Below are 20,221 nucleotides of genomic sequence, written 5' to 3'. Positions count from 1 at the left end.
CCTTCCCCTCTACCCCCTCCCAATCCTAATATAATTCCTTGTCTAGTACTTGGGAGAGAATTGAGTACTGTGACTGAATAAAATCCCATACTCCAGATTCAAACACACAGCTTGACTGTTAATCTGACTTTTAAACTTTTTCCCAAATAAAATCAATCTAATGAATGAAAAATAGTAACGGTCTTCTAAAAATAATAAACATCTGTAATAGTAATGGACTCCTGTTCAATCATGGCATAGAGGATTATCAGAATTTCTAAGAGCTTAGCGCCTTAAAAACTGAAAATTTCTGAAAACCTCTGGGTATTTTTTCTCAAAATGTTAATAGCAACAACTATTACTGCATCATCAAGAATTTTAAAACCAGAGAGCTGAAAGTACTTCTAGCAGTATTATATCCACAGGCAGAATCAGGACAGAAGTCAGGATGCTTAAATGCAGAGTAGATCCTTATGCATGCACGTGCACCCACATATATACATATCACATACAATTTACTGTATTGTTGCTATTTCTTCTGGTACTCATTCTGAAAAAAATCTACAGAATGCTGAAATAAAACATTCTTTGCTCTATGAAACTTACTGAAAAACTTTAAACATGGTTAGTTTTAAATAGATTACAATGCAGCTGCTTGCAGAGAGGTTTCAGAACTTGTGGTGACTGACAAAGATGATACAAGAGACTAATTTAAGACAACTGTAGAAGCCTAGAATGACCAGCCATTCTTTTGTATGGTTGTGCTATGCATACCTGTACTTGTCTTTGCATTTCTCTGCATTGCAACTTAAAAAAAAAAAAAAATAAATCTCAAGTATAGTATCTTCAGATAAAATACGGGACTTTTAAATAAAACAACAAAGATGCCATTCTCTAAGCAAAATTCACACTGGCATCTGTTAAAGAGAAACACTTCTAAACTACACTGGGGGTGTTTTTTTCCCAAGTTTGACCTACGAAAAGGCAAGGAAAACCCGCTATTATTCTGTTTGAATTTTTAAATTTTTAAATTAGATACAAGAAGACATTAACATGTAAGGAAGAAGGAGAAAGCCATTGAAATCCACTACCCCCTGTTAGTCGCTGTACACACACATTTACTAGGAACTGTCAAAACAACAGCATGTACATTTGCATAAAACTGCTTTCATGTTGGGGCTTGGATGCAGAAAGCAAGGCTAGAAGTACCTGGAGAGTGAAGATTCATGGGTCAGAGTGGAATCAACATCCTACAGAGATGAGCAGAACTGTACTATAACTACAGTTTCATCAAACATTTACTCAGATAAAGCAGTCGGTCGTACACTGGCTCACAGATTTACAGAAAAGGGGAGGAATCAATCTCATCAGATAGCAAGTAGCAGAGTAACTCCTAGGAGGAGTAAGAGCTAAAACATTAATAGAAAGGTGAAGAATGTGAATGAACATGTGATGAACATGTGAAGAAAAATACTTGATTTCACTTAAAGTTATATTTCACTTGGAAGAGGGTTTTATGTCCTCTATGCTACGAGTAATTCAGTGATACAGAAAACAAAAAAATATGGTTTGGTCTGTTGCTGTTCCAGCAGTGGAATGCAGCGGGATCACATTTCCGCTGAAACCAAGTATGGCTAAATGAAAACACAAAACAGTGTAGAATTCAGGCCTTGGACCAGCTTGTCTTTTTAGGTGACAAATTAGTTGAAAGGTATTATGGAATGCATGAGATCCTCCTGGGAGCAGAACCGAAGAAGCTAGTCTGTCCTACCATCTGGAACAGCAGCTTTCAGGCTCACAGTTGAAGGCTCATGTTGGTAGGGGTAAGTTGGTTGGTAAGACTCTAGTGAAACTCCCTGAGGTGGAGGGGAAGCTCTCCAGCTCTGGACAAGTTCTGGACAAGTTCTGGAGCGGAACTGGAGTATCTCTTCTCCATCAAAAGAAGGCAGCAAGGCTACTGAAATAAGGAGGCTCTCCCACACAAACAGGTCAGTCCGTCTGATGTGGTCATGCAAGACTATGTTCTCATCCTGACATCTTATGAAGAGATCCTTACCTCTACAACAGCCTTGACCATCACCTCTGTCAACAACTGCCACAACTGAGTTGATCTGCTTCAAGTTGGTACAGCTATTGCTCAGGCAGTTTCTAAGTGAAGACTCCCAGTACAGTGAACTTTTTTCCCTATTGCTTAAAAAGTATTATCTCTATAACACTGTATCACTTTATCATACCCTCTTGAAAGATACATAAGTACCAACCTACATCTCCAACCAATTTTTACTACTGTAAATTAGTAACTCAAACTGACCATTTTCATCTTGGTCATAAAAACACCAAAGAATTTAAGTGACAACTCATCCACAGACATGAAGAGAATTCCTGTAAGGAAGTACCAGTCCTGATAATGCATACAGCAGGCATATTTATATTTTTCATAATATGAACAGCAGTACCATTGTATCTTCCTTGTGTGATTATCAAACTCCTTAAATGACATTAACAGATTAAACCTCACAAGAGCTGCATGATGTTAGGAAGCATTTCAAAGACGTTTCATTTAGTGATACAGAGAAGCTTATGAAACAGTTAAGTACCTCAAATTTCAAGCAAAAAAAGCAAGAAAGAGGACTAAGGTGTCCTGGAATCTGTTCCTACATCAATAGCACCATGTTCTGCAGTTACATTAAAACCTGAAAGGAATAACTCCAAAAAGCCAAATTAGGTGAGAATCACAGTGATGGCTTTTTGAGATTAAACAGTGCACAAGTTTAAGAATGTCCTGGGGTGACTTTATGATACTGGTATCCCCAGTCGTCTGGTTTATGTTATATATTAAGTTCTGCACCTTTAAGACTGGCTCTGAGAGCAAGGGAGGGGGAAGAAGAAGCACGCAGTTTGTGTTAAGGAAAAACATCACTCCCACACATCCTGCGCCTGGACTGTGGTGTCTGCAGCACGGACAGACAGCGGGACAGAGCTTCTCTCTGGCTTTTAGTTAGTTTTAGCTAGCTGAGGCAGAGGAGTTCCCTGGAGCTTTTTTTTCCCTTTTTTCTTGGATCTGTGCAAGCCTGCTCTGGACTGAGAAACACCCAGCCAAACCCCGGGAGCTCACGCCTGTGGCCCACTGGGGCCTGGGCCTCGGCACTTTCCAGCGCCGGAGGGACTGATAAGAACCTGAGTGAGCCGAGCTACACCACATGAAAAGGACTTTTCTTCCTGGATTTGCCATCCCATCCAACAGTGAGAAGTTTTATTATTTAATATTATTCAATTTCTGTTAAATAAACAGCTTTTTCCACTTCTCTCCAAGGAATTTTTTTTTTTCCCTTTCCCGGACCAATTGGTGGGGAAGGGACATTTCCCTGGGGAAACCCCCCTTTAGAGTTTTCCTCCCTCATTTGCCCTAAACTAGGACAAATACAGTTTTTGGCGCCCAACGTGGGGCGAGAAAGTAGAAAAACCCGTACTGATAGTTAGTTGTATGTTTGGTTGTATTTATTCTGTATTGGGATAAAGCAGTCAGTAGCCATGGTGTTTGGATGCATAATATCTCTCGGGGTGGAGGCCTTCATGTGGATCTGGTCCCTAGAATTTTTTGAGGTTTTAATACCTGTCTTTTCCCTCTTTTACAGTAGAGGGGTACGGATTAGAATGGCTATTGTGCTGGGCTCGGTGATTATGATTTATAGGAAGTTTATAGAACTACTGAAGTTTCTGTCAGGTATGTTTGGTTTATGGTTTCTTCGCCCGACCCTGCCTCCCAGTCCCAGTAGCACATTTTGAGAGTTTATTAGTAATTGTACCCAGTTTGTTAGAGGAAGAGCAGGGGATTAGGCTTTTCAGCCTTTTCTTTCCTTCTTCTCCTTTGAATCTGTTATGTCCCTTTTTGAGAATATCCAGTTTCCCCTGAGTGTTAAGGATACCACTTTCCTGGTCATTTTCCTGGTAGTTCAGCTGTTAAGCTTCCTCTATATGGTCTGCAACTTCTCTAGAGTGAGGGCTGAGATATCCAGAGGAGCCAACAAGACCCCTGCCCCAGAAGTAGACACAGGTGTGGGAAATCCTGATTGGTGTAGAGAATGGGAGAGAATTGGCCGAACTCTGAAAGAATTTTCTGGTCCCCCAGCCTGGGAATTTTCACGTGAACAAATTCAGAACCCAGATGAAGTAGGGAAATATCTGGAAGAGAATTGCTATGATGATTCTACGGAGAAAAATATCATTGCAATTAGCTGGGCCCTAGCATATGCTTATCGCACGGTGCTAGATACTGTAGGGCAGGCAGATAAATCAGCAGCTACCCCAGTCACTCAGGCTGCAGCCAAGCCAGCAGCCAAACCAAACAGTGAGCCTAAGCCAGCAGCCAAACCAGACAGTGAGCCTAAGCCAGCAGCCAAACCAGACAGTGAGCCTAAGCCAGTGTCTGTTGCTCCTACCACGAGAGGCATGAAATTCAAAACCAAAACTGATCAGCCAGTAGATGATGATAATGATGATGCGGGGGAAGGACCCTCAACATCAGCAACTGATCAAAAATCAGAAGGCACTGGTGAACCAGTTTTCCTCCCTAATTTGCCCTAAACTAGGACAAATAACCACTTAGGAAAAAATGGGAGAGGGGTACATAGTATCCTACTAACAAGTGTTTGCTCCACTGACAGAGTATCTTTAAATTAAAACTACTACATAATCTTCTTGTTTTGCTTACAAGCCACACTCGCATATTCCACTTGCTTTTTTAAAACAAGTAAGCACATAATCATTTCATCACTCACTAAATTATTTCTGTATCATTTTAGTAATTTATAAACATTTCATTAAGATGGCTGTCAATATTCTACACAAAATTATTTCATGAATTACTAACGTAACAACAAAAAAGAGCCTGGCAAGATGCAACAAAATTTATTCCAAAAAAGGATGGAGAGAATTTTATGAAGAAGCTCATGAAGTAGATAATTACATCAAATAAGAAACATGAAACGTCTACATTCATGTAGAGCAGTTTCAAGAATCATCTTGAATATTTTAAATGTCTATGAAAAACTAAGCAAATGTTATCTATTACAAATATTACTAAAGTTGTTACATCATTTCCTTACCTACACTATTGAAATTGTATTAACCATCTTCCTTAAAAAAAGGGAAAAAATACCTCCCATTATGTGAACAGCTAGTCCGAGTGCTTTCTACAGCAGAAAAATACTCTTACAAATTTAATCTGGCTGGTTTTGAGATGATAATAAAATTAGTCATTCTAGCGCAGCCACAAAACTTAAGAGAAATTAAATACCCATCCTCATTGTACAAGTGATGCACTCAAAATAGTTCAAGTGACTACTAGAATAAAGACTAAGGCAGATACCGAATTACTGAAAAACTGGAAGAAAATGGAAGATAGAATTGAAACATACAATTCAGTTGATGTTCAGTAGTTCCTTAATTAATGTAAATTCAAGCTTTTTCATGAACCAGAACCTCAAAGTCTTTTAAAGGAAATGCAGTCAATCAAATACAACTTTGTGCCAGATAAAACTACACTGCTAACATGACACAGACAAAACTACACTAGTATGCAGCTAGGCACAGCTCATTACTGAAAGTCAGCATCTTCTTCTCTCCACTTTCAATTCAGAAAAAACCCCAAACCCAACCAACCAAAAAAACCCACACCAGCAAGTTGCCCAAAATCAGAACAACCAGATCAACATCAACCACCACTGCCTAAGGGCCCACCCAACAAAACAGAACCTCCTCCTTATCTTTTATAGCTACAAACAGATAATTTTCACCATTCTGAAGGTGTCTTATTATGGTTTAAGTGTAATTCAGAGGCAAGAAAGCAAGAGAAGAGATAAACCAGGTGCCTTCACAGAGTACAAGTAATTCCTCAAGAATTCACTCAGCTTTGTAAATGAGTTCAAAGCAGGACAGGATCCCACCTTGTCTGACCTTCTCCTCCCTTCTCTAGAAAGGATCCCTCTGAAAAACCACAGACTCCCTAAAGAGAATCAACTCTTTTCAGTCAGTGCTTGATTTTCCATTTTACAAGGTTTGGAGCAACTTTGACAAATGCTGCCTGAAGAACTCATCTGTGCAGAGAAAATATCACAAATATAATTACATGCTCACAAATATTTTCTTGATGTTACTCAGAACTCAACTAAACAGCAAACTGCTTAAAATCAGTCTGTTGGCTGCTGTTCTTCCATGGAAATGTTATAAACAATACCGAAGCAAACATCAGCATTTGTAAAAGAAGTTATCATACAAACTCATACCTTCCTTGCACAGAGGAGAAGCAAAATCTTTAGATTTTTCTAGTCTTTAGAAACTTGTGTGTGACTAACTTCAAATTAATGTTTATATGAGTGTGTTGAAAAGCAGACTTAAGTAAATTCCAAGGCACAAGCAAATCAGAATTGATCATCTATCTCCTTTGAGATCAGTATAGTACACAACCATCTATAAATCTATATGTATGCTTTCTGTAAACTATTTATTAGAAGAAAATGGTAATAATACGCTATCACCTGATTTTCTGTGAAAACTATACGTTAATTACTAATTGGATAGAGACTGGGTTTAGGGTTAAATCTTGTATGTTTCCTTCATATTCCACCTATAGTTGTTCATCTCTGCACCTAAGCTGGACTGAAAATGATGGGCACTAAGAGAGGCTATACAACCCCACATGTCCTTCAGGTCTCCAAGAGGATTCTCCAGGAATTGCAGAGTGTGATTTAAGTTTCTCTGAATTGCAAGGTAAGGTTTGAGGTAGCTCTAAACTTTTATGAAGGAAAATACATAAACTTTAGTTACCTAATAATTAAGTCTTTCAAGTTTCTTTCACCTTATGTTACTCAGAGGGATTATGAACAGATAAATACAACTCGTATTCCTGGCAACTCTGAACACATCATTTCAGGGACAGTACAAACTGCCCTGATTATGATAAATACCAGTAGCATTCAAAATTGCAATAGCTTTTCTTTGTTTTTATTATGGAAGGGAATAAAATACCTTTACTACTTTAAACTTTATGTCTTCAAAAAAGTGGCCCTCATCTTTAAGATACCGCAACAGAATTTGTTTGGCTGTCTTTGTTTCCCCCATGCCATAAGGTAACATTCTTCTACCCTATGGAAAACTGCAAAAGGTGAATATTTCTCTCTTGATATGTTCTATCCAAAGAACATACCAACGAAACAACAGCTGTATTTACCAAGCACACAAAGCCTTATAGTTTGCAGGTCCTGCTTTCGTAAGGTACATTTAGAAATTCTGTGACCTGTTTTTTAATCTGTGTTTTAAAGAAGTACTGAAGTAATCAAGAGTATCTTGGATATGTATTTGCATCTATCTGAGACACCAACATACACCACTATATTATTTAATTAGTATATTTTTAATAATATGTTAGTAACAACTAAGTGCAAAAACATGAAAACACACTTTCCAAAGGTTGTTTTTTTTTTAAATAATATTTACTTTATTCTATGTTTGTGAGTTCTATTTTGAAAGCCTGATATAAACTTTTCACCTACCACTCATAAAAAAAGCTCCATCCAGGAGCTGAAAGGATACAGTACAGCATTTTCCTTCTTAGAATGTGAAAATGCTTACAAGTGAATTGCTCTGCTATATGAAAGCTAGTATAAATATGAATTTACTGAAAACAAGTCATATGAGTAATAGCACATTTGTTATGATCAAATATTTATGTCAAGTAATGTTTTTGATGGTAAATATTACTATCTAAAATTAAGACTAAGAATAGCAAGTATTTCAGTATGTTTTTTCCTCAAGAACAGTTGGCCACTGCTTCACTCCAGTGAATGCTATTCGCTCCAGTTCCAAGCTCCAGTCTAGATATCGTGAAGCACTCCTTCCAGGGGAAAAACACAAATGAACGAACAGAAAACCCCTTCTGCTTTTCCATCTTTTTATGTATGGTCCCTTCATGCCAAAGAATGAACAAACATTTTCATATGGATTCAGATGATTTAAAAATAAGAAAAAGAAGCAAATGTTTGTTCTTCCTACACATGAAGAGACCAATATTTGTCTCACAAAGCTATTTAAGGTCTTTCTGTGTTATGTTATTTACTCCTGAGAAAGACATTCAAGCTGTTCCCTTGGTCTCTTCTGCTTGTGCTTTTTTGCTCTTCATGCTTCGGAGCTCCCTATGACCTCTGTACTAGTATACCGTAACAGCTGCTTCTGAACACAGAATTAGATGAGAGTCATCTTACCAGGGTAACTATGAAACTTTCACTAGAAACACAAAGGAACTATATATGAAATGTTGGTATGCATATACCTGTCAGACAGCTTCCCATGTCCATTCACAGGCACCACCACACACAAGACAGACGTTTCTTTCAAGCCTCAAATATACTCCTAGCACTACAATGATGAAGTAATTTTTGCTTTTAATTACACACAAACAAGTACAAACAAAGTGCAGGGTCTTGCAAGCAGAGCCCTGAACTGACAGCAGTAAGTAATCAGCTGGGGTAATCTATAGTTTCTTTTAATACTACACCTTACAAGTGTATTACACATTGTGTATCTTTCTGGTTTCCTAGGGGAACAATCTTGAGAGCATCATAAAGGAAATACTTAATGATATAAGTGAAAGTTTCACAGTAAGTATTTTTCTCTAGCATTTAACCCCTTTCTTTTATGCCGCTGCAAAGTCAATGCTCCTCCTTCACCAGGGAGACTGAAGAGCCACACCCACCTGGCTTCAGGTCCTCTCACTGAATGAGCATCCATTTCACTCCTACATACCACCAACCCAGTTACTCCAATTGGGATATCACTGTCATTACAGCTGGTCACAGCATTAAAATGGAAAGAGGGTGGGGTGGGGAGAACTCAACCATTTTATAAGGAAAAAAGAAACCTGACAAAATAGCACAGGCAGGCAGCTTCAGCAGACATTGGCTGCTGGGAGAACAAAAAGTAGGTGAACTGAGGTGCACAAAGGCAAGTCCAGTGCAGATACTGCTTTCAAATCAGCAGCTGTGAGTAGCCCTGGGAAGAACTTTTGCCATCCCCTACAAGGGAAAGCCCCTCCTGGCTGGCATTCACCCCATGGACATGCAGGGCTGCAGAGTCCAGGGCTGTTCCTCTTGCCAGCCTCCTTCCATGCTCAAGCTTCTCTGAGGCTATTAGACATTAGCAACCATTAGACAGACTCTGTCCCCAAAAGACCCATCCCTTACTACAGGCAGCGTTCCCACATCTCTTCACCCCCAAGGCACACACAGAGTGCAGGAGGGCTGACAGACCATGATAAGAAGCTCTGGCACAGCAGCTATACAGTAAAAACACGTGACTCCATTGTTATTTTCATCCTGCAAATACTGTGAGGGGCTCAAATGTCGGGTTTGTGTTCCCCTTGTTCCTACATTCCCAGTGTTGCTCACAATTTTTATGCGTTTCTTGATGCACACCGGCTGAGGTGTGCAGATACACTGTGAAACCCAGGCAGGCTCCAAGGCCAAGCCCATTATAAATCCACCCAGAGGGAAGCACAGCTCCAGATACTGTGGCACATTTCCTGCAGCTTATGGCAGATCATCCTCAACTTGAAACTGCTTTTTAACTGCTACTTCCCCTGGAGAGTCACTAGTTTTTGAGGGAATTTGCTGTCCTCTTGCATTTTATGTCTTCTGAGGCATTGCAAGAAGCCATACACTGATTAAGCAGCTCCCCCAAAATGAAGGTAGACCCCCTGCACAACTTTTTCCTCCTGTAAGGAAGGGGGTCTAGGCAAGTTAGCTGGATAGGAATGACACAACTGCTGTATTATCATAGCTCTTATTTCAACCATTTCAAATCTAGCAAGTTTGGAAAAATACTAATAAAAATTGAACAAATCCTGTTTTAATCATGTTCCTTGCATATTTTAATATAAGTATCACCTATGCACATACTTTCATGTGCATGCATACACACACAAAGTGACGAAGGCTCTGAAGACATAAATATACCACTGACACTCTCTGAATTTAAGAAATCAGGTCAAGGGTAATATTAACAAAGAACAATTTTATAATTAAAAAAATTATAATTAGATTCTCTACCCCCCCCCCAAAAAAAAAAAACCCTGCTTTTTGTTAAGAACAAAAAAAGTAAATCGAATAGCTAAGTTCTGAGAGGACATCCTTCCTGGCTTTACACATTGCATCATATAGTTATTTCCATGCTTAGAACATGACAGAAATGCAGCAGTCTTTTCAGATGCTGCACTTGCTCAAGCAAATAGATGAAAAATTTAAGCTTGGGGAAAGTGAAGGATGAAAACTACTACTGGGTCAGTAAGAACATAGACTGTCACAGTCAGTAAGAACAGGGACAAGCAGGCAGATTTTATGGTCAAAGCATCTGGTGCCATAATTTTGCACTTGTGTTTTTAACAGCACAATGTCTTAGCATGCGTACTGCTTAAAGCATCGCTTTGGTATGGCTGAACAGAGTGACATTTCAATGCTCTGCTCCAGCAGGCGAAGTCAGGAGGCAGCACTCTGGAGTACCACACTATCACACAGACAGCATCCATGGCTCGTTGCCCTTCAGACTGCCCAGACAGGGCCCAGCGCCCATGCTACTGACCTGCTCAGCTGAGCAACTTTAGGAGCTCAAAGATGTTTCCAATCATACCTCTGACACGCCAAAACAGACAGCTAGCAGACTCTTCAAAAGAAACTTCTGATCCTCCTTATAATAACCTTGTTGCTGAAGTTACATATTTATTTAGACCTGATTATATAATCGGTTTATATACCAGCTTATTACCTACCCTGAAAGCTTTTAGACTTTTTAATTTTTTATTTACTTTACACACACACTATGAACAAAGAATGCACAGATTAACAAACAATACTTTTTACTTATAAAGGTAATAAAACCCATTAGATATTATCAGTCAGAACTCAGTAAAATCCTGGATAAGCAACACACCTTCCTGAGCTGCAGAAAAGTGACCATTTTGCTGGATACTTTTACAATATTAAAAGAAATCTCCAAAAATCCATTAACTAGATGGTGTCCAAGTTACAACTACTGTTTTACTCAAACATCAGCTACTCTAGCCAAAAGCATGTACCACCTAGACTTGGGTATGTAACTTAGGAAATGCCACCTCCTTTCTCTCCTAGAGTTGCCTCGTTGCTCTGACCTCTTCTGAAATGACATGTGACTTTCTGTTTAATTAATTAAAGTCCACATGCTGTTTATTAGCATTTAAGTTATTTGCATTATAAATCCTGGCTCATCTGAGAGAAAGTTCCAAATTAATATCCTTAGTAACTGGGCTTTCTGTGGTGATGGTTTCTTGTGTTATGAACATTCATGTAATTCTAGTTTTCACTTGTACTTGCATCTGGTTTCAAAAAGATTACATTGAATATACTTCTAGCCACTTTCAGTGCTATGGCAAAAGATACTCAAGAGCATGGTAACACTGAGAATCTATTCCTGTTCTTTTTAATACACCAAAGCAGAAATAAATATAACTGTCAGGGCAAAGAACTGTAGGGCAACTGCAGTTCACAGAGGCACGAGGTGGCAGGGTGAAGGACTAGTTTCTGTCAGCCATTATTTTTCTTTCTAGAGGAAACTTTTGCTTCCAGGAAGTAAACATTTAATTAACATGTCATTCCTTTGCACAATAATCAAATAAGAAGTATTGAGTTCAAATTTTTATGTTTTAGGCTATTAAAATGTTATCCACCAAGTCAACATTTTTTGTAATTTTTCAAAATTATAATTTCAGCACAGCTAAAAAAACTCACAACGAAACAACCAAGGGCATATCCAGTTGTCACCACAAACCACAGAGTTAACAATTCAAAGCTAAACAGGAATTTACTTACAACAACCACAAAGGCATGATGCTGAAAGGTGATTATATCTGGCACCTCTGTATTTACTTCCACTTTTTCATCATTTTTTTTACCCCTGCAGTAGCAGTGAAAAACCAACCAAAACGCCCCCCCACGCACCCCCCCCCCCCCCAATTATTTTTGACTTACACAGGCCTGCAAATGTAAGGAGTCCCTGTTCATGAAGGTGTGGGGGAAACATGATACAAAATTCATTCAATTTCTCAATTTTTCACAAATACTTTTTTGGATAAAATTTAGTCTTTGATCCTTTTTGTATAGGGATCTATCATGAAAATAAATCATAAATCATAATCATAAATCAAATCATAAATTATCACGAAAAAACTCTGGGAAATCCAACAGAAGACATTAAAAATACTCCATTATCAGGCTTGTTCTTAGAAGAAAGAAAGGCAGGCAGGCAGAAATGACTTGCAACAGCATACATGACTAGAAAAGAGCCCATATCTTTTAGACTTTAAAAAAAATCCCCACGTCATAACACCCCTATTGCTCTAATGGCCTTGAATATTGTGAAATAGAAGTTAATTTTATGGAGAGTACAAATGCTGAAAACACTAACGTTTTTCAAAACAAGGGAAAGTATTGAGACAAACACCTTTTTCCTATACTACCATCACAATTTCTAACTAACAGACTCCTCCACACAGCTTTCGCTATTGTTCTGCATAATTTGCAAAATCACCACCAAGCACAAAGGTGCGTGTCTTCTCCCAAACCCTCCAGCAGCTGTCCAGACTCATCCAGCAAGTTTCTGCTCTGTGCAAACCAGGAAAGAAGAGCTGTGTGTGGCAGAAACAACTTCTGCCTGGGCCAAGATGGTGGGAGCTTCCAGCCAGCTTTCCCCAGTCAGGCACAGCATGGCCCTTGCAGAGGGAGTATCAGGAACGAGCCTTTCCTCCACTCACTGACTAGAAGCTGACAAGGCAGTTCTCTATAAAGATCACGGTGCAGTATTTACTTATGGAGAGTTTTAAGCTCCCTCCCCAGCCTTCAACTACAAGCAACATGGAGCCATCTGGCTGCCATCACACTGGTGAGTGAGAGATGTCTGAAAAAGGACAAGGCTGACACTTCCAGCACCAGCAGCCAACCCTTAGTCCATGCTTTGCAACACTTTTCTTTTCAAGACAATGGGAAGCAGAAGATAATGCAATAGTCAGGGAGTTCTGAACTATCTTTCTTTTTCCCTCTGGTCAGTTGTCAGGTTTTGGGATATTTTGCTGACTCCAGCTGTCTCATTTGTCATTTAAAAAAAAAAAAAAAAAAAAAAGCTGCTTCAACATCTGTATTACCCTACAGATCCAACCACCACTGGAAGCCTTTGAGCATTAGTAAAATGTTAAGCATTGCACCTTCCTAGGCTGTTGAATCACATGTACACATCCAGTATAATCAACACCTCACACTAATTACCAATTATCTAAAACATAACACTTAAGAAGTGTTTGCCATGAAGAAGCTGCAGTCAATTTTCTCTTTTAACATGACGTCCAAAATTACATAAGCATTCTGACATTTATTGCACGAGGAAGGATGCTGGTCCTCTAATCTCTGCCACATGGGAACAAGTCCCCACAAAAGAAACTGATGTGTTTTGGGGATGCCCTTTCACTTGTAACAGTTCTGGGAAAATGCTATCTACAAAACTCTACGTTTATCAACTCTGACAAAGAAATTTAGTTGATGAAAATAAGCAGTCAAAGACTACTTTCTCACTATGGCTTATAAAGAATAATGCTATGGAAATGTGATTAAGACAATAGATCAGTGAATTCCAGATGCCCTGTGTTATTCCCTGATACAAAACCTAAGATTAATGTTTCCGCTCAGATAAATAGGAATCCTTTTTGATTGTTATCAGAGGTCACCTATTTTGTTGGTCAAGTTTTCTCATGACATCTGAACAGCTTTATTTCTAAAGATGAAGAGGAATAAATTTTAAAGGCTTCTGAACAAGTTTTCAGAAACTAGAACTTTTGATACTTTCAAGTATCATGTAACTTCACTTCAAACTATCATTTTTTCTTTCCCCCAAAAAACCTCAGTAAAAGTCAGAAAATTAAGACAGGGTTTCCTACACTTTAAGAAATTTCCAAACTGTGAAAATCACAAAAAGAGAAATTTCTGAGTTGTGAGTGAAAAATTGTTCTTGCAATCAAGTTTGCAGCAGAAAACAAGATAAAATGAACACTATTTGCACAAAAATATGGGTTTTTACACTATGCAGCTTACAGTCAATAACTGAATTTCAACTACCATAACTACAAAGAATTACAAACCTTGCTGCAACTAAGCAGACCAAAAGTATTTTCAGGGTATCTGCAGGGGAAAAAGCCCAAACAACTCACCACTCCTCCCCAGCTTTCCAACCATATCCAACTTTCTTCTATCTGCTGACTCCTCTGATGTCAGTAGTAAAGAAAGATCAGTCATATTTCAAATAAATTAAGTTACTGAAGAGTTTAGAAAAAGAAATTAAAGAAAGTGATGATAACCTCAGGAAAGGTTAATCATACCCCTCCCCCCTCATTTTTCCTGTAAGCCTTATAAGGGATTTTTTCTGCCATCCTTACTCTCTAAGTAGTCCCAACAGATTACTGCAAACTATGGCCTTATTATATGAATGAGGGTAAAAAACTGAGAGTAGACGAAGTATACTGCACATCCATTTTAATAATAGTAGAAGTATTCTTGAAAAACAAAGAACAGGAATAAAAATCATCAAATGCTTTCCAAAATTCTCTGCCTATCACTTATAAACCAAAGTACCTTTGATGGGGGAGAGTCTAGGAACAGAGTTACCATGGTGTGACCAGTTACCACATATTAGCTGCTCCACAGTGGTTTTTTGCATGGGTCATTTTAGTTATGTGCAAATGTCAACCTTTATCAAACTGTTAGTCCTTTTTTATTTCAGTAAATCCTCCTTTATTTCAGTAAATCCACTAAATAGCTAATGAGAATATTTAAACACTACCTTAAAAAGTGACTTCACTTATGTTATACCATATTACCAAACGCAGAAAAATTTAATTGAAGAATGAAGTCTATAATTTTATAGTTACTACTTTATTTTTAAGCTAAAGTATCAGAAGACTTAATTTTTTACTAATTCTCTGATTTTATTCTACTGCAACTCTGCTGTTACAAGTTTATTATTAACCTGCTTTTTAACTTGAGAAACATGAAAAATTCTTTGGCAAGGTATTTCATTACATCACACAACTAGGTGTACAGGTCATGATCCCATTCCTTCTCAACACAGGTGAAACGTGTACTTACTTGAATGGGAACATTTCAGCACAGTGTGGTTATACCTGTTGTGTGACGTACTAGTCCTCTGAACAGTTCCTTATGAATGTGTTTATGTTACCATAGTTAATTCTTACTACAAAAAAAATTACTTATTCTACTTACTAAACAGTCAAACAGACCTCTTATTAATGACCTGTTCCTTAATTACTTTTAATAATAAGCACCAATTTCACCACTATTTTTCTTGAGGTTTGTTTGCCTTCCTATAAATCTCATCTGCATGCTAGATTTTGCTGAGATTTAGAAAAAAAATCCACATACCATTTTTCTACGTGAGCTATCCATTTCAAATCAGTTATTAAAATGTTACCTTCATTGTGGCTTTGCATGTTTATGATTTTTAAAACAAAATACAGTATCAAGAATAATCTCAATGCAGAAAAGGTGTTCCATTCTGACTACATCTCCACACACTCTCATTTAGATTTATTCAAAACTCTGCTTACAGGCACTCCATAATCACACACATTCCTCTGTGACCCCATACCCTCCACTATAAAGTGTGTTAGGGTACGTTTAGTAAAACACAGATGCTATGAAAACAACCTGGGATGAACTAAATAATGATTTGTACATTATACTGTGTATTGACTTCAAATAACACAAACATTTTTTCTCTCAAACAATACATGACTGCAGACAATCTAGTATTTGGTAAACTCTGGAAGGCATGTGGAAATTTGAATTAAAAGTTCCACATTTTTATAGCCCCAAATACTGTGGCCTAAAGCCTAAATTAAGTATCTTAAATTCTTCTCTCCCCTTGCACAGGTACTTTCTGAATTACCAAAACTGAAATGCGACCATTTCTATTTCTGTAGAAGGACACTACACAAACTTTATGCTAGAAGGCACCTACAGCACTGGATTTCAGACTGCAACTAGTGACAGCAATTACATCACCAACATAACTTCCTAGGACAAGGAGACAGCTTCTTTATGTCAACTGATACATGGCTGTTGATTCATATACAATACTGTACATATGATTTAAGACTGTACAATCATAAACCAGACATATTAAACAAAAATACTGACTTGACTTTTGCAAGGAAGGATTGCTAACATAAAGCTACATGAACAGATGTGTCTTTTTATATATTTTACCAGCAATTTCAGTTAGAACATAATGCATCATATAATTACGCTACAATTTGGTTGCTTGAACTGATCATCTTTCTAATTAAATTTGCTTTCCAAAAAGCAAATTTATACATTTATTAGTTAACTGCAAAGCAATGATAGAAGTCTGCAATTCTCTTTTATTTGTGAAGTTGGACATGAATGTATTTCCATGTCCCATAAATTCAGCTAGCAAACTATGTAGCTTCAGATCCAATCCTGCCTTACGGGGTTTCTTTACATATTGTATTTTCTCATTTTTATTTTATCCAAAAAACAACAATTTTTCTTCCAACCAAGAACAGTACAAGGTCCATGGTGGTGAACTGCAGTCTAACTAGAGTCAACAACCTCTTGCTTTCAGTATCACCAGGCAGTACTTGAATCCTGTAACATAATGCACTGATCCCTTAAAAATGCAATTGAAAGATTAAGCTCCTTTCTTCCTATTTACTGTATAACTTCTGAGACATACCTCCCCAAGAATTCAAACACTCTCCATCAACCACCTGATCAGAAGCTTCCAGAAAGAAGCTTCAGAAGAAAGAAAATTTTCTTTCCCAATTTTATTGGTTGCCAAAAATCTCATGAGAAATGTACATCAAGTTAAAGGCAGCTAGCTCACTTCAAAGCATAAAAAAGTTCCAAATGGAGTAGTTTTGTAGACATGAAACTGACACATAGGAAAGCCAGCACCAAACCTCTCATTCTAATGGCTCTGCTGTGCAGCTACATAAACTCTATAGGTCAAAATTATTTTATAAACTGCATGAAAATGCTTGTACATGTGAAGAGAGACAGAAGATTAGCTATTATTTTGCTTCCTGACAAAAAGACAGCCTGAAGGACTGTATTTTTTCCTGCCCAATTACTTAAGATAAAAAACATCTGTTAGCATCTGTTTTTCTGAGCTTCTGTTGAAGAATATTGGTATGAATTAACAGTAGCTGTTACCATTAACTGAAACAAAAAGTCAAATGAAACAAAAAGGACTGATAATTTAGATATTAACAGAGACAGTGCCTAATCAAAGGAAAAACACTTTTCTGATCAAATAGTTATGTTGAAATTTAAGCTTACTGCAGGGTCCAACATCAAAAACAAAGCAAAGGGGGAGTGAAATGTCATTAATGGTTCAGACAATTTAGAGTAAAAAAGATGATAAAGAGGACAACTTAGAATCCAAGTTGTTTCACATAATGGACTAATTACTAATTACTACTGGCATTGAAACACAGAGAAGGAAAGTAGCTCACGTTCCTCCTGAAAATCAGACTTATCCGAAGATGTTTCTCAACATAAATCAACCTACTTCAAAGAATTTCATTATCTTGTAGTAGTTATAGGGAAAGGAAAACTCCCAGCGACTTCTGTCACTTTTATGCAAAGTAGCAGCCAATCACTAAAACCAGATTATTTTTCATGTATATAAAATGCTATTGGGAGATGCTCTGCAAACGCTAATTTTTTTTTCAGTTGAAGTGCCCTTAGCAGCTCTGAAAATCATGGAAGTATAGAATCATTTAGGCTGGAAGAGATCTTGAAGATCACAGAGTCTAACCATCAACCTAACACTGCCAGGTCCACCACTAAACCACGTTCCTAAGCATCCTCCATGGGTGCTGACTTCAGCGCTTACCTGAAGATCCTGTTCTAGTGACAAACCTTCCCATGAAGAAAGTTTCACTGATACCTATGGATACTAAATGCCAGCAGCAAGCAGGGAGCACAGTGCCTGTGGAAAAGCAGGCTGTGTAACTTCCTCAGACTTGCCTGAGAAAGAAGCCTGGAAAATCGTAAGGAAGAATCAAAACAATCCTTAGAGACAGACGACAGCCTGGCAGGTGTTTTCTTAGTTTCTTGTTTTCTTGCAAGAGAAGGTCGAGGGGTGGTGTACACCACTGGCCAATGATGGTGATGTTAGTTCACTGACCAGTAAGAGTTTTACCTTTCTGGACTTTCAGGTCTATAAAAGAAGATCTGAGGTAATAAATCTTGCTCTCTTCCCGTTCAACTCACAAGAGAGTCCATGTCGTACTGCCTCGCTGCTCCCAATGGTGCAACAGATAGCCAGTGTAAATCTCCTCCAGCACTACTTGAGGCCATTTCATCTTGTCCTATTTATCCCCACCTGGCTACACCCACTTTCAGGTAGTTGAAGAGACCCCCTGAGCCCCCTTCTCTCCAGGCTAAACAACTAACCTGTAGATAGAGTGAAGCTCCCAACTGAAACCATTTTCCAGAGTGTCCCTGTGGATAGACACATACTAGTGTTTTTTCAAAGGTGTTCTTCTGAACCTTGCTTAAACATCCTCAACTTCACTGACTGTGTTCTTTCCCGTTGCTGTCAAAGTATGCCCAAGTGAGAACATGGATTTCTTTAGAACAAAACCAGCAAAAATTGACGGTAAGGACCACAACTAATGCATTCTAACCACACACCGGCATTTAATCCCTAGGATCAGATAAGACCTAGCTAAAGAAAAAAACAAAAAAACAAACACCCTTGACCATGGACATCAGGTTCTCCACACCTACTGTTTTGCCCTACAGATCCCTCATTCACAGTACTTGCTAACTTAGAAATAGCCTTTGTCTGTACTCCCCCACCTATCATCACAGGGATAATAATTATTAACTATATGGAGGTGACAGAGTGACTGATTAGCTAGTGGGTGGGCAGCATTTTGAAAAATCTGCGCTACTGTGTAGGTATTCCCTCTTATTACAAATACTCTTGTGCATGTACCACCCAAAAAGACAGCAGTGTATAAACAAGAACCAATCCATTTCTTTGCAATATGCCTTTGCTCCACTTGCTGAAGCTGCTCTGGTGACAGTAGGTTATTTCATGGAACTTAACAACAATCTGACATGTCCACTCGAAGTACATGCATTGATTATAGTTAGGATACCTGTTCAGTCCAGCAGAAGCTTGCCTGTGGAAATACAAGTCTGTCTACATAGTATAAGCTTCTCTGTATCTTAAAAGGTTATTCAGTATTTATCAGTCAGGATCCAAAAACCCACAAACAACTAAATGACTCCTCAATATCACTGCTATACACAACAGAAGCAACAAGTACCTACTGTTGTTCTCATGCATCTTCTGCTTATTTATTCTTGCATAATAAAACCAAAGACAATGTAAAGAATTTATTAGTAAGTATTTTAGAGATTGCCATTTTGTTAATTGCTACCTTTTATGTTTAATTTTGGCACTGTAGTCATGCTTCCAGAGTTGCTTACCTCCCAGGCTTTGCAGTATGGCAACAGCTGCAGAGGGGCTCACCTGAGAAGTCAGTCTACCAGATTAAGCTTCACATAGTGTGAGGACATTTTCTGTGCTTCAAAATACAACAGCAGGAGAAAATAACCCTTTCTACTTCAAACAGCTTTCTGCTTGGTTTAGTCATACTGTACACAGAATGTGTCTTCTGTTTGGCCAAATCAGTTCAAACTCCCAGTTTCAACCTCTCAAGAAAGCTATCTTGCTGTCCAACTACACTGCTATGTATTGCGCATCCATGTGTTGAAAAGCAGGATGCATCATCAGATGAAGGAAGGAAAGTTCTCACCCTTGATCAAAAGTTAGCCTCAACTTCTGATCCTGCCAATTCTAGCAATTTACACATATGCTTACTCATTCATCCAGTTCTCTCAGGGCTTCTAAACCAGGTCAAAGGGTAGGTAAGTACTTCAGTCCTCAATGGCAGAGGTCACAGTTCTCTCCAGGAAACCTGCAATCTCTCTGAACAGATTCTTCACCTAGAGAGCAAGGCATGATACTAACATAAACAAATACTAAAATAAACAAATCAGGTGTCCAAGCATGCCAGAAGAAGCTGCAGTTTGAGAAACCAGTAACTAAAGAAGCT

General features: G+C 38.3%; 1 protein-coding gene across 2 annotated transcripts in view; it reads right to left on the bottom strand.

Annotated features, from left to right (window-relative positions):
* Positions 1–20,221, bottom strand: part of LOC102103304 (guanine nucleotide-binding protein G(q) subunit alpha) — a 115,064-nt gene that overhangs the window by 75,635 nt on the left and 19,208 nt on the right. Inside the window, exon 1 of one of the 2 annotated variants that reach the window (XM_014252330.2) lies at positions 17,983–18,192. The exons of the other annotated variant lie outside the window; for it this stretch is intronic. Coding sequence (XP_014107805.1) covers positions 17,983–18,016 — 34 coding nt within the window. The 5' untranslated portion in view covers positions 18,017–18,192. Of the gene's footprint in view, positions 1–17,982; positions 18,193–20,221 lie in introns of those variants that run through there. 2 annotated transcript variants of the gene reach the window in all.

Source organism: Pseudopodoces humilis, chromosome 4 (assembly GCF_049639895.1).
Source record: "Pseudopodoces humilis isolate 2021_Gansu_Grassland_sample_001 chromosome 4, ASM4963989v1, whole genome shotgun sequence".
Taxonomy (NCBI): domain Eukaryota; kingdom Metazoa; phylum Chordata; class Aves; order Passeriformes; family Paridae; genus Pseudopodoces; species Pseudopodoces humilis.
The sequence above is the reverse complement of the archived record's forward strand: the minus strand, read 5'-3'. Positions and strand labels throughout refer to the sequence as shown.